The sequence below is a fragment of the Phocoena phocoena genome, chromosome 15 (assembly GCF_963924675.1).
Source record: "Phocoena phocoena chromosome 15, mPhoPho1.1, whole genome shotgun sequence".
In the NCBI taxonomy this organism is placed as follows: Eukaryota; Metazoa; Chordata; class Mammalia; order Artiodactyla; family Phocoenidae; genus Phocoena; species Phocoena phocoena.
This window is the reverse complement of record NC_089233.1, coordinates 1,699,438-1,712,799: the sequence shown is the minus strand read 5'-3', so window position 1 is coordinate 1,712,799 and position 13,362 is coordinate 1,699,438. Positions and strand designations below refer to the sequence as shown.

Genomic DNA, 13,362 nt, shown 5'->3' with positions numbered 1-13,362 from the left:
CCTAGTACCTGTAAGACATAACCCAGAACGTGAGCATCAGAGCTTACGGAGAGGGATGTAGCAACACCCAGAGGCAGTCCATAGTGGGCCCTGGTCCAGGTCCTAGGGGAACCCAGATGGCCCTTGTTTGGAGGGTGCTCAGGGTTGAAGGTCAGGGGCACGGAAAAGCAGCCCCCATCTCCTTCCTCCTGTGGCCCTAGTCCAGCACCTCTGCACCTGGAAAGGGGGCCTGGGGCCATGAGGAAGTCGGGCCCGCAGAGGCCCAGCTCCAGCTAAGCCAGCACTGCAGACCCGCAGGCTTTCCTCAGCCCACCTCAATGAGGCACGCCCTGGCTCACCTTCCCGTCCACACGCACAGGCACACAGACACGCGTATGCACACGCCTACCCGCGCTGTCACATGGACGCTACGTGGTGGCAGGGGGAGGGGGCTCTGCCCTGCTCTGCCTTGAACCTGTGACCCTGGCCACGCCCCTGGGCCTCTCTGGGTCTCCGTCTCCCCATCTGTGCGCTGAGGGGGGAGGGGGGCCAGGGGCCAGCAGGGTAGTGGGGAAGGGGGCCTGAGGCCACGCGTGGGTGGGGCGTCAGAGCCGCCAACCTGGCCCTTACTCCTGTTTCTGACCACCAGGCTTCCTTCCCCGCGCCCCTCTGGGGAGGGGCTGTAATTAACTTCTTCCTGTTCTGATCAGGAGTTCATTTCCAAAAACATATTTCGAAGGATTATTTTGCAAAGGAAATGTTTTTGAAAGAATCTCGTGTCCCGTCCCAGCCTGGGGAAGTGGGAGCAGCAGTCAGAGAGGGGACGGGGTGGAGGGGCCCTGGTGGCCCGGCGGCGGCGGCTGGGGTGAGCTGGCATGCTGCACCCAGGCCCTGAGCCTGTGTCTCCGTGGGGAGGGGCGGGGGAGGGGAGAGGCCAAGGAAGTGAAAGGAGGCAAGGGGAGTGCAAGGGTCTCCACTTCCTCCCCGCCCACTCGGCCTTGCCCTCTGCCTCCCCCAGGCCTCCTGTGGCTAAGGTCAAACTGGGGCCCCTCTCAGGGGCCTCTCCCACCATTTCAATGGGGAGAGCAGCCGACCATGCCCTCCGCTCTGCACCATTCGCCTGTGCCCTCTCCTGTCCCCTGAGGGTGGCCTGGCCTCTGTCCTGGGCCCCGGAGTCCCACCCACCCTGGCCCTCCTCCAGAGCGTCCTGCTGTGGCCCGCGGGACAGGTGGGCACCTGCCTTGGGTCGATCTGCCCCTCCCCTGGTCCGCTGCCCCCTCAGGGACCTGCTAGGCACTCCCTTCTTGAACTTGACCCTTGCTGGGCTTCCCCATCGCACAGAAGGCCCTCCAGCACCACTGGAGTTAGACACACAAGTGGTTATTCTTTTCTTTTCTAGTCCAAGAAACACGTTGCAAAATTCCCACCACCACAAAACAAGCAGGACCTGGATGGCGTGGGGTGGAGGTGGGGTCATTTCATGGACAGTCTTGGTTTTGGGTAGAAAACATCACGACCCCTCTCCAGGATGTGTGGGCTGGGGGCACCCCAGACCCTGCAGAGTCCCGACCCTGACCTTACCTTGCAGACCCCAGAGCAGCCCACGGCTGCCCACCTCCCCGTGCACCCACACGGGCCCCCACCGCGTCCACGTGGCCTCAGGGTCCACCTGCTCTGGCCTCAGTCTTCCACCGAGACTGTTCTCCTCACCCACTGCGGCCGCCCGGCTCCCCCAACACAATGAGCATGTACTAAATGTTTGTTGAATGAATGATGGATGGATGGATGGATGAACCGTGCGGACCGGGCTAGGGGTCTTGCAGTAAAGACCCTTTAATGTCAAGAAACCACCCCGCAGTTCCCACTTCCCAGAATTCCAGGCTGCGCCCTGGGGCGGGGAGGGCCGGGCTCCCTGGGCAGCCCCCTCCGCCACAGTCTCTCCCCCACCCCCAGGTGCCGGCCCACCGGGGCTCTCGCCCGCCCTGCTGCTCCTCGGGCTGGGGAATTCCACAAGTTCAGCTAGTTCTGGCCACACTGCTCAGGGGACAGTCCCCAACCCCGAGTGACCCAGGGCAGGGGAAGCTTGCCAGCTGGGGGAGTGGGGAGCAAGTACGTGAAGGACACAGAGGGGAAAGAGCCCTCGCCTGCCTCTCGCGTGCTGTGGTCCTCAGACAAGATACTCGGCCTCTCTGAGCCTCAGTTTCCCCCTGGGAAAATAGAGAGCCTAAGAGAGGAGTCCTTCGGAGCCTCTGAGGCCCTGTGGGGCCCAACCTGGTCAGATGGGGCTGCTGGGCTGTGAGGGCCCCGCTCCCGGCGCCGATCATCCATCCACCTTCTGCTCAGCTGCCCACCCAGCCAGACCTCATCTCAGGGGTACAGCCCGCTCCCTCCTCTGGAGGCCCACGTGGCCCGCCCTTCTAAAGGGGCTGGGGGCTGCCCAGCCTGAGACGAGCGCTGGCCGGTGCCCCACGCTCCACGCATCGCCTCTGCCCCCTTCCCTGGCCCCGTTCCTCCACGCGCCTCTACTGGTCTCTGTCCATCTCCTCTTCTCTCCCTGTCCCTCTCTCTCCCTCCCTGGCCCCCACCCGTGTCCCCATTCCCAGCCTCCACCCTGCACGGGGCTCTCAGCTTGGGGTTCTGGGACTCCGCCCCCCACAGATGTCCTGGAACTGGTGGGAGGTTATTTTGGGAGCTGGCGGCTCCCCTGGGCCTTTCCCAATGATCTTGGCGAGAGCGTTCGAGGAGGTCAGCCTGAGCGGGTGGGGGGCATGTGGCGGCTGGCCCGGGGGGGCCTGCAGGGAGCATGGTGTGGGGACACAGTGCCCACACTGACCTCCCGGTGTCCTGGGCGGGGACATTGGCTGGGGCTCCCTGGCTGTGCTGGGCCAGAGCTGCCCCAGGAGGATTCTAGGGAGGAGGCAGACCCAGACCAGCGCATTCCCCACGCTGCTGCCCCCAGCATTTAGGGGGACGCTGGAGGTTCCTCACGTGGTCCAGCCCCAGCCTGTCCCTCTCACAGGTGTAGCCTCAGCTCATCTCCACAATGTCACCTCACACCGCCCCAGCCCCCGACACCCTGGCCACGCCAGCCCCCTTGCTGCTCTGACCTCAGGGCCTTTGCACCTACAGTTCCCTCTGCCTGGGTCATTCTTTCCGGGTCTCCCAGGCTGGGTCTTTCTCAGCATGAGGTCTCAAGGCAGTGGTCACCTCCCCTGAGAGCTTCCTCCTGCTCCAGCTGAAATAGCCCCCACGCCTCCCCTCCCACCATCTCAGCTTGCGCCATCCCAGAGAAGCAGAATGCAGGCACAGATGCAACTTAAAATTTTTCTAGGGCTTCCCCGGTGGTGCAGTGGCTGGGAGTCCGCCTGCCGACGCAGGGGACACGGGTTCGTGTCCTGGTCCGGGAGGATCCCACATGCCGCGGAGCGGCTGGGCCCGTGAGCCATGGCCGCTGAGCCTGCGCGTCCGGAGCCTGTGCTCCGCTACGGGAGAGGCCACAACAGTGAGAGGCCCTCATACAGCCAAAAAAAAAAAAAAAATTTTCTAGTGGCCACGTTAAAAAAGTTTTTAAAACAGGCAGAATTAATTTTAATAATATCTTGTACATTTAACCCGGTATATCCAAGATAGTATCATTTAACAAGTGATCAGTATGAGATTATTAATGAGATACTTTACATCATTCCTCTGCACTAAGTCTTGTAAGTCTAGTGGGTTTTTTTGTTTTCTGGATGTTTTTGGCCATGCTGCACGGCTTGCCGGACCTCTGTTCCCCAACCAGGGACTGAACCCGGGCCATGGCAGTGAAAGCCCGGAATCCTAACCACTAGACCACCAGGGAACTCCCAATCTAGTGTTTTTTTTACACTCACATCTCAAGTGCTCAACATCTAAGTGCAGTCAGGGGCTATTGAACTGGATGGTACAGTTTTTTTTTTTTTTTTAATGCTACTGTCTTACTTTACTTTCTTCCTAGCACAAATCACCATCTAGAATATTCCACGTGTAATATTTGTTGAGCTGTTTATCATCTGTCTCTCCCACCGCAATGCATGTTCTGTCGTTCTCCCCACAGCTCCACGCAGCAGGTGCTCTGTAAATGTTTGGGAGCAAGTGATGGAGGGCTGCCTGGGTCTGGTTCCCCTCCCCTTTCCTCACCCCTCACCGGGGAGGGGTCGTGGCCCCAGGTCACAGAGCAGCACATGGAGGTCCACTCTCTACAGAGTGGGGCCTGAACCCACGCCTGCTGTCCTGTGTCCCCACGTCTGGCCCGGTGCTGGGGGCGGGGCTCTCTGGGTCCTCGAGGCTCTGGCAGCCCCATCTTCAGGCCAGCTCTAGGATCCCCCAGCCACCGCCTCATCTAATAGGATTCCCAGCCCCTCCGCCCTCAGATCCGGGCTGCTGCTGCATGTGTTTACAAACCTGGCGCAGGGTGCTTCCCTGGAGGCTGCCGGAGCACAGAGCCCGTCTGGAGGAAGCCTTACAGTCTCCCCTCCAGGCCAGATGTCAGTCGGGCTGCTCCACCCTGCCCTGACCAGCCCGGCTGGCCCCCAGCCCCTCTCATTGGCTGTTGTGCCCGGCCAGTGGCCCCCTGTCTGATAGGCGTGTCTGGGCTAGTTGAGCTTCCTCCACGATGGCTGCCACCACGGGATAACTCATGGCTGGTACTGGCCCAAGGCCCAAGAAGTCCCACAGTCCATCCAGGTCCCAACCCACCAGGGCCATTAGGGAGCCCTCTCCCCCATCCCCCCCAGAGCAGCACCACCAAGGGCTTTTGGAGTCTCTCAAGCACATCCTTTTGAAGGGCTCCGAGTGACCCCTCGAGGGTCATTCACAGCAACGCCTCACCAGGGAAACTGGTGGTCACGCTGCCCACAGTGGCCTCGGTCTCTCCATCTGTAAAGTGGGAAGGGAAGCCCTCACCCAGCAGGGCTACGAGCAGACATGAACTCACTTGGAGGACTGCAAAGGGAGGGGCTCTTGCTAACACATGCTGAGCCAGGGAGCGTAGCTGTGGGAGCTGGGAAACGACAGAGGGAAGCTGGGGGGCCTCTATCCTGCCCCCTAAACCCTGGCCCCACTTCTGCAGGGTTGTGACTAAGAACGGCAGCTCCACCAGCGACTGGCTGCATGGACCTGGGCCGGCTCGAATTCCCCATGAGCCTTGGTTGCTGTACCCATAAAATGCCTGGTAAAATGGAATGGGGGTGGAGCACTCCCCCTGTCCAGCCGGAGCTAAGGCCTGGCCCCGGGGTGGGTTCTGCACTCCCTCGGGGCTCCTGCCTCTGTCTGGAGAAACACCAGCCTTACCCCCACCTGCGTGGCGGCTCCGTGGCCCAGCCCACCCAGAGCCCCATCTCCACGTCCCTCCTTTGGGCCAAGTCCGGCTTTGCTTCTGTCCCCAGCTGAGCTCACAGGCTGTGCTCATCGCCTCACTTGGCAACCTCAGATGGAGAAACTGCCGCCCAGGGAGGGGCAAGGGCGCTCCGCCTGTCAGGGGTAGGTGGGCCTGCTCTGGTTTGCAGGGGCGTGGAGGGAAAGGTGTAGAGCAGGAGGGGCAGCCCCAAGAGGTGGGCCCTGCGGGGTCCACGCGGGAGGGAGGCCAGGCCGACACCAAGGGTCCTTTGGGCCGCCACCGGCCCCCCTGCCCGGGAGAGGGGCGGCGTCAGATCTCACAGCACCTGCTTAGCGCTGGCTCCAGTGAAACCTTATCAGCCCCCGTGTGTCCCCAAGTGAGCAGATTCTCTGGATGATAAGAGATGCGGGGGCAGAAAGAATGAGACGAGGACAATGGCCAGGCATTGGGTGGGCAGCTTGGCCAGGAACGATGCCGGGCCAAATTAGGGAGGGGACGGTGGTGCCTGGCAGGGAAGGCCAGGAAGGGCTGGACTTCAGCCAGGCCTCAGAGGTCGGCTGGGGAGTTGTCTTCCCCATCCTGGCCTTTCCCTCCCCAGGGCCTTAGCACATGCTGTTGCCTTTGCCAGCAACACTCTTCCCCCCACCCCTTCTTCTGGCTAGTTCCTTCTCTTCTGGACTCAGCTCCAATGTCACCTCCTCCAGGAAGTCTCCCCTGACCAGCTCATATCATATACAAGTCCCCCCTGTACATGATCATCACTACCCATATTTTCCCTTTAGAGCTTTTATCGTAATAATAACTCAATAACGTGACGTTGGATTTGTCATTTAATGTTTGCTCCCTTCCTCAGACACTGGAAGCTCCATGAGGGCAAAGACTGTTTGTCTGTCTATCTGTCTTGTGATCCATAGCACAGGGCCTGGCAGAGAGCAGGATTCAGCTAACATTAGCTCAGTAACTGAACAGGCAGCTGGTTGTGATGTGGAGATGGTAACCCACCCAGCAGACGAATTCATGACAAGCACCTGGCATAGCACTGAGCACATAGTAGGGGCTCAGCTGATAAGTGATAGCGATCGTGGCCAGGATGAGCTGAGTTCCCTTGGTCTTCCTCATATCTCCCTTCCCTGAGCCTGGGGCCTCTGTCTGCCCCAAGTCGCATGGTCATGGCATTTTCTTGAGCACCTACTGTGTGCCAGGACCTGCGTGGGCACCGGCAGGCAGGGAGGAGGTGGGAGAGGAGGTGCCCACGCGTATCAGGCTCAGACCTGCCTCCTTCCCTATAGATCTCTGAGGGTCCGAGGCAGCTCCTGGCACGCAGTAGGGCCTCGGTGAATGGCTTGGATTGAAAACGACTCTCGGTGAATGGCCTGGATTGAAAACGACTTCTGTCCTGAGTGAACGAGTGCGGTTCAGAGGAGACAGACCCAGGAAGCTTTTATGAGCGACTCGCCTAAGCTTTGAGAGAACGGGACTGGGGACAGGTGGTGGCTGGGAAGCTGTTAGAGGATTCAGAGGGGACAGGGGAGGGAGCAACAGGAGTGCGGGACCTTGCTGCCCTCTCCCAGAAGCAGCCCTGGCAGCTCCAGCCTTTAACAGGCCTTACAGCCAAGGTCCTACGAGGGGCCTCACAGGGGCAGCAGAGGCCAGAGCTTAGGGCCCTGCTGCCGCCTAGGCTGCCTCTCAGCAAGCCCTCGCCTCCTGGGCCTCGGTTTCCCCACCTGTGTGGGACGGTGTTTTCAAACTGCCCTCACTCTCCCTGTTGACCCAGAGGGCACACTCACGCCGTGGCCCCAGCAGGGGGGAGAAGAGGGGAGCCACTAAGCACAAAGGCCACCAAGCGCCCATCCAGGGGGAGAGCTGGTCCGAAGCTGTGTGTCCCGGGCCAGGTGTGGCCCCTGCCTGGAAGCTGCTGGTGCCTCCCTGCCAAGTCGGGGCTGGGAATCTCCATGCTGACCTGTCAGCAAGTGGTTCCAGATATGGGCTGGGGACAGGGGGAGGGGGGGCAGTCCTGGGAGGGTCTTGGAATCTGAAGAGGGCTCCTAGGGCAGCCTGGCCCGGCCTGAGACCACCCCCCAGACCCGGAATCGGTCATTGGTGGGCCAGGCTGGCTGCTCACGACGAGAGAGGATGGGGGCTGGAAAGAGCATGGGGCTGGGAGTCCGGAGGCAGCCCTCACGTCCTGATGCTGCCACCCTTTGCCATGGGGCTCTGGGGAGGTGTCCCCTGTCTGTTTCCTCCTTGCTCAAGTCGGCGCAATGACGCCTGACTCCACGAAGCCCGTGAAAGCTGTGCTAGTCTCCCCAAAAGATGAGGCAGTCCTCGTCAAAGTGTCCCGGGGGACTTGTGCCTGAGGTCTGTGGGGCACCGAGGTGTGTCAGACCCTGCCTGGCGTTGACAGGCCTCCTACACAGCCCTGCCTCCCGGTGCTCTGCTCTCACTCTTCCCTACCACCTTCTAATTCTTATTCTCTAAGACCCGCTTTAGCTGCCTCCTCCTCCAGGAAGCCGACCCTGATAACCTCCCATCCTGGTCTGGTGAAGGGCTTCACATCCAGGGGCAGACTGCTGGGTTCAAAATCTGGCTTTGTCACTCCCTAGCTGTGTGACCTTGGGCAAGTTGCTTAACTTCTCTGTGCCCTTATATCCGGTGCAGGACATGTGATGCTGCCCGTAAAGAGCTTAGCTGAGTGCCTAGCAGCGTGAGCTCCGGGTAGACGGTGGTTATCACTATGCCATGGGGCAGGATTTCTCTTCCGAGTATCTCTGAACACCAGCCCCATGCCTGGTGCCACCTGGTGATGGTGGCCCCAGGGCTGAGGGCAGGCCTCTGAGCCCAGGCCGCCATCCTGGTGAAGATCCTCTGTGGAGCTGGGTGGAGACCCTGCTACCTCCTCTGGAGCCTATGGAAACCAACGGTCCAGGGCAAAATCGCACATCCGGGAGGAAGAGGGGCATAGTCCGGCTGGGCAGGTCTGTTTGCTCCCAGGCCCCAAGCCATAGCACCCAGCCCTGGCTGGCCAGCAATTCCAGGTGGGGGCACTGCCCACTGCCCCCGCCTCAGGGGCCCCTGAGGACTGGCTGGGGCGTGCCTGCAGGGCTGGGCCAGCCACGTGTGGCCTAGTTGTCCCTCTCTCCATCCCCCCAGCCCCGCTGGGGGCTTCTGGGCCTTTGGCCGTCCCCACTGCTGAGAGCTTCGGGTGCTCCTGGCTCCCACTCCATGTAGGAGAGGTTCCAAAGCCACAGCCAGGGGGTGGTGAGACCACAGCCCTGGCCAGGCGTAGGCTCATGCCAGGCACAGGTGTCACGGGGTGGGTGAAGGCCCAGAGCTGTATCACCCCAGTCGGGCTTTCTGAGGTCTCCAGGCTGGAGTGAACAGGCAGGCTCGGCCCAGTGGGCCACCTCAACACAGCCCCCATTGTCCCCCATTGATTGGGAGGCTGAGGCTTACAGCGGGACAGGCCTGCCCAAATCAGGGGTCCTCAGGCTCCTCCCACCAGGCCAGGGCCCGCCCCCGATGCCCAGCTAGGGCTGCAGGCCACTGACTCCCAAGGAGTCTCCGCCAGAACCCCTGCTGACCTCAAAGCCAGGAGACCACAGCCCAGGTTGCTGCATCCAGCCAGGGCTGTGGCCACCCCAGGCCACCCTCCCCTGCCCAGGAGACAGGCACGGGGAACAGAACTGTCGCGTGCAGCTGGGAAGACTGCGGCCCAGAGGCTACTAGCTCCAGGTCGCCCAGCCAGTTGGCAGCCCGCTCTGCTCCCCTGACTGTGTGCTCTGCCCCTCACTGGGCCCTGGGCACCGGCTAGTGCTGTACCCAGAGTCCAGGATCCACGTCTCCACCTAGCAGCTGGACAGGAGACGGTACAGGGATGTGCAGAGGCAGCAAGGGGCCTCACCCTCCTGCTGGGCCACTGTGGCAGGGGCTCCCCTCTCTGTGATCGTTGGGGGGAGGCACGGGGGAGGGGTCTGCAGCCTTCAGTCCCCAGGACGGCCACACTGGGTTGGGACAGGGATGTGCATACAGGCAGGCTGGTGTCAGAGGCAGGAAGCCATAGCAGGCAGCCTCGCCTCCGCTGCCCAGGGCTGCCCCCTGCAGGCCCGGCCAGCCCTGTCCCGTGCCTGCCGGGGAGGCCGAAACTGCCCTTCCCGGCCTTGGCCTTCGCATCACCCCCCTCATCAAAAATGACAGGCGCACGCCTGTCACGAGCACAGGTGGAGAGGCCAGGCGGGACACACCAGGGGCTGGAGGGAAGAATGGCCCGCGGGGAGTGGTGGGGTTACGCAGGGCTGGCAATCCTGGCCGAGCACCCCTCAGGCCCCGGGGGGCCAGATGCATGCCCACCCCGCCGAGGCTCGCTGCTGGGCAGGAAAAGAGCAGTGGCGCCTGCAGCGCACACGCTTACCTCGGACGTGACACCTCCCACGGCCGTGGGCGCACTGTCGCACACACTGCGTTTCCCCAGCCGCCCAGTCCCACGCTCACCACCCCCGTCACCTGCACCCTTACACACTCACCCACCTGCTCACCGTACACACTCGCCGCACACAGCAGCCCTGGTGCTCCCTGAGCCCGCCCTGGCTCCTCTCTGGGTCGGCCCCCCGGACAGTCCAACCAAGAGGCCCCCATGGCTGCCCCCAAAGCCTGGGGAGACTCTCCTGTCTCGGCTACACGCTCCCCGAGGGCCCCAGCCTGGCCCCCTCCCCCGCGCCGGGGCCCAGGAGCCAGGCCAGGAGAGGAGAGGGGCTGTGGGAAAGGCCCTCCCCCATCTTGTCCACCCGCCAGCGTCCTGGAATGCGCTGACCGCAGCGGCCCAGCCTAATCCCAGCTCTGCCCCTTGGGGCCAGCTGAGCCTCTGGAGCAGGGCAGCAGGGGGAGGCTGGGCTGCGCTGGGCCGGGGGCACAGGCTGGAGACACCAGGTGGTCTGACGGCCCCGAAGCCCGGGCAGGCCTGGTAGGCATCCTCCCCGGCCCCTCCTCGCTTGACCACATGGGAGGGTGTGGGTCCCTGAGATCCTGGAGGCGGGGTGGGGGGGCTGCCTCAGCCACGCCCTTCCCACAAAAATGGGGGAGAAGCTGCTTTCCCAGGTGCCTGAAGGATCCTAAGAAGCGAGGTGGACTTCGAGAGGCAGACAGGCCCCGAGGCGATGGGGGTGGGGAGGGGGCCCGCCCTGTCCCTGGAGCTTGAATGGAGGACCTGCTGGTGGGGGAGGGCGAGAGGCTGAGGACGGAGGGAGAGGTGGGGGCAGGGAAAGGCACAGTGACCTCACCAGCCACCCCTGGGGTGCGGCTCCCGAGCCCCCGCCCAGCCCGGCCCGCCTATATCCCCAGGCCCGCGCTGCTCCGGGCAGAAGCTGGAGAGATGACACTGCAGGTGGGTGAGACCTGGACTTGGGGAGAAGGGAGCAGGGCCAGCGGGGAGGGTCCCCCAGTCAGCTGTGCTCCTCCCCCACAGAGCTGCCCTCCCACGAGACCCCCAGGCTGAGAGGGAATGCTGCTCAGAGGGCCGGGGTCCGGGCAAAGTGCGTGCACTTTGGGGGACACCTGGACAAGTGGAGTACCGGAGGGGGAGGATGCCACAGACACAGGGCCCTCTGTCCCCTCTTCTGCCTGCAGTTTGAAGCCTTCTATGCAGGGGGCCTGGCCCCGGGCTGGAACCTGCTAGTCCAGGGACACTCTGACTCTGGAGAGGACAAGTAAGGGACAGCGCCCTCCCCAGGGTCCCCTCCTTGGCCTTGGGTGGGCGACTGCCCAGCCGTTCGCTGCCCTCACGAACCTCACGACGCCCCCAGGTTTGAGATCAACTTCCTGTCGGAGACAGGGGACATCGTCTTCCACATCAAGCCCCGGTTCTCCAGCGCCACCATCGTGGCCAACACCTTCCAGGGCGGCCACTGGGGCAAGGAGGAGGTGTCCAATGTCTTCCCGCTGGTGCTCGGGGAGCCCTTTGAGGTGACGGGAGTGGGGCGAGGCCCTTGGGAGGCAGGGGAACCCATGGGGTGGGGTGGGCGAGGCCCTAGGGGGAGGGGCAGGGAGGCGGAGGTGGGGGTGCCTGTGGACACATCAGGGCCACCTGCTGCTTTGTGGGAAGGATGCTGTGTAGCATCTAGGGCTCCCTGTACCCCTGGCTTCCAGCAGCACTGCTGTCCCCACCGGGAGCCCCTGGGGGAGGGGGCTTATTAGAGATGCTTACGGGTAAAAGGGCCAGTGCGGGAGTCTCACTGCTGGCTCTGGGGGGTGCAACAGGGTGCCCACCCCCTGGCCGCCAGCCACCCCTCTGAGGAGAGAGGGAGGGACTCCCAGCTGGGGGTTCAGAACTCCCATGGGGCGGGCCTGCATGACGGCGGTTCCACGTGCTCAGGGAACCCTGGGCCCCCGGCTATGCTTCCTGGACTCAGAGCTCTTGGAGCTCAGTGCAGGAGCAGGTCGCAGGCCCAGCGGGCCGTGGGTCACTGGCCTCCCGTCCGCAGATGGAGGTCAGCTCGGATGCGGAGCACTTCCACGTCCACGCCCAGGAGCACAAGGTGCTGCAGTTCTCCCACCGCCACAGGCCGCTGGCCGCCATCACCCGGGTGCAGGTGCTGAGCGACCACCGCCTGGCCCAGGTGGAGCTGGCCAGGAGAGGCCTGAGCTGGGAGTAATGTTCCCGCCCCGCCCACAGAGCATCTTTATCCCGGGGCCCCATTCGCCTGGGAGGGGGCTGTGGGCTTGCCCTGTCCCCATCTGCTGAGTCTGTGCAGGGGTGGGGCTGGAGCTGAGGCGGATGTCTTGGATGCTTGCAGGGATGTGGGCTACTGAGCTGTGTCTGAAGTCCCAGGATCGAGCCTTGGCCATTGGCCATCCCACGTCCAGTGAAACCCACGCTGGGGAAGCTGGGGGGAGGGCCCTGTGGTTCTGGGCGCCCCACTCCAGCTCCACCTTCAATAAAATTTAAGCAGGCTGCAGGAGCTTGGCTACTTGGAGAGGGGGATGGGCTGGGGTGGGGTGGGGCCATTCGAAGCAGCCCTGGACACCCTCCCCTGGGCTAGGGGTCAGGGGTCCCTGAGACCTACGTCCTGGTGGTGGTCCAGCCCCTTACCTCACCCCCAGGACACTGAGGGTCTGGGGTGGGGGGTGCTGGGATGGACACAGGCTTGTGGGGAGGCCCCTATCTGGGGGTGGGGAGTGGTGATGAGATCCGAGGAGGGGAGGGCTCCTGGCCACAGGCCAGAAGGTCCCAGCCGGTCTTCACCCAGGACACTCACACCCTCCGGCTCCGCCCTCAGCCCCCAGCCCAGGGCAGTCTACTGAGAGGTCCCAAAGCTTCCTCTTTGCCCTACTTCCCGTAGGGTACACGGAAGGGTCCCTCCTGCAATTCCTGTCCCTGCCCACTTCTGTACGTGTGGTGGGGGAGGAGGGAGCCCTGGACAGTGAGCACAGCTGCGAGTCCCCCGGCCCCTGGCTTCCGAGCCCAGCTCACCCAACCATCTCTCTGTCCATCTCAATTAAAATGGTGATGTCACAGTTTAGGATGAGGCTTAGCCGGTGTTCACCCTTTACAAGTGAATTATTTAAAGAAAAGTCGCAGGTCAGTGGTATCACAGACAGAAGGGTGGGGTGTAGAACCGGCTGTCTCGATCTGAGTTGCAGCTCTGCTGCCCCGATGTGCGACCTTGGCCAAGTTCCTGAACTTCTGGGCACAAAGAGAGCCCTCAAGCCATCGGGAACCGTGAGGCTCCAGGAGCTGACTCAGGAGAAGCGCTAGAGAAGTGGCTGGCACTCGTCATGACATCACCTGCCGTGGGATTCCTGGCAGGACACACATCTGCCCCAAGCATCTTGCCCTCTAAGCTTTACAACTGGGGAAACTGAGGCTGGGTCGGGGAAGAAGTCAGCAGCAGGGTGGGGCCCACGGAGGGGAGGGCCCAGCGACCCAGTGCCCTCTGGAGCTGAGGAACCATCCAGGGTGGGCGGCAGCTGAGCAGGGTAGAGGGGAGACGGCGGTGCCCCCGCCCCCAGGTGAGACAATGGTGGCCCCAGACTCC

General features: G+C 62.9%; 1 protein-coding gene across 1 annotated transcript; it reads left to right on the top strand.

Moving 5' to 3' along the window:
* Positions 1 to 10,693: 10,693 nt before the first annotated feature.
* Positions 10,694 to 12,282, top strand: GRIFIN (galectin-related inter-fiber protein). The gene is made up of 5 exons (XM_065893408.1): positions 10,694 to 10,712; positions 10,955 to 11,034; positions 11,131 to 11,290; positions 11,809 to 11,975; positions 12,121 to 12,282. Exons 1-5 carry the CDS (start codon positions 10,701 to 10,703, stop codon positions 12,134 to 12,136), a joined length of 435 nt encoding a protein of 144 aa, XP_065749480.1. The 5' UTR covers positions 10,694 to 10,700; the 3' UTR covers positions 12,137 to 12,282.
* Positions 12,283 to 13,362: the final 1,080 nt, after the last annotated feature.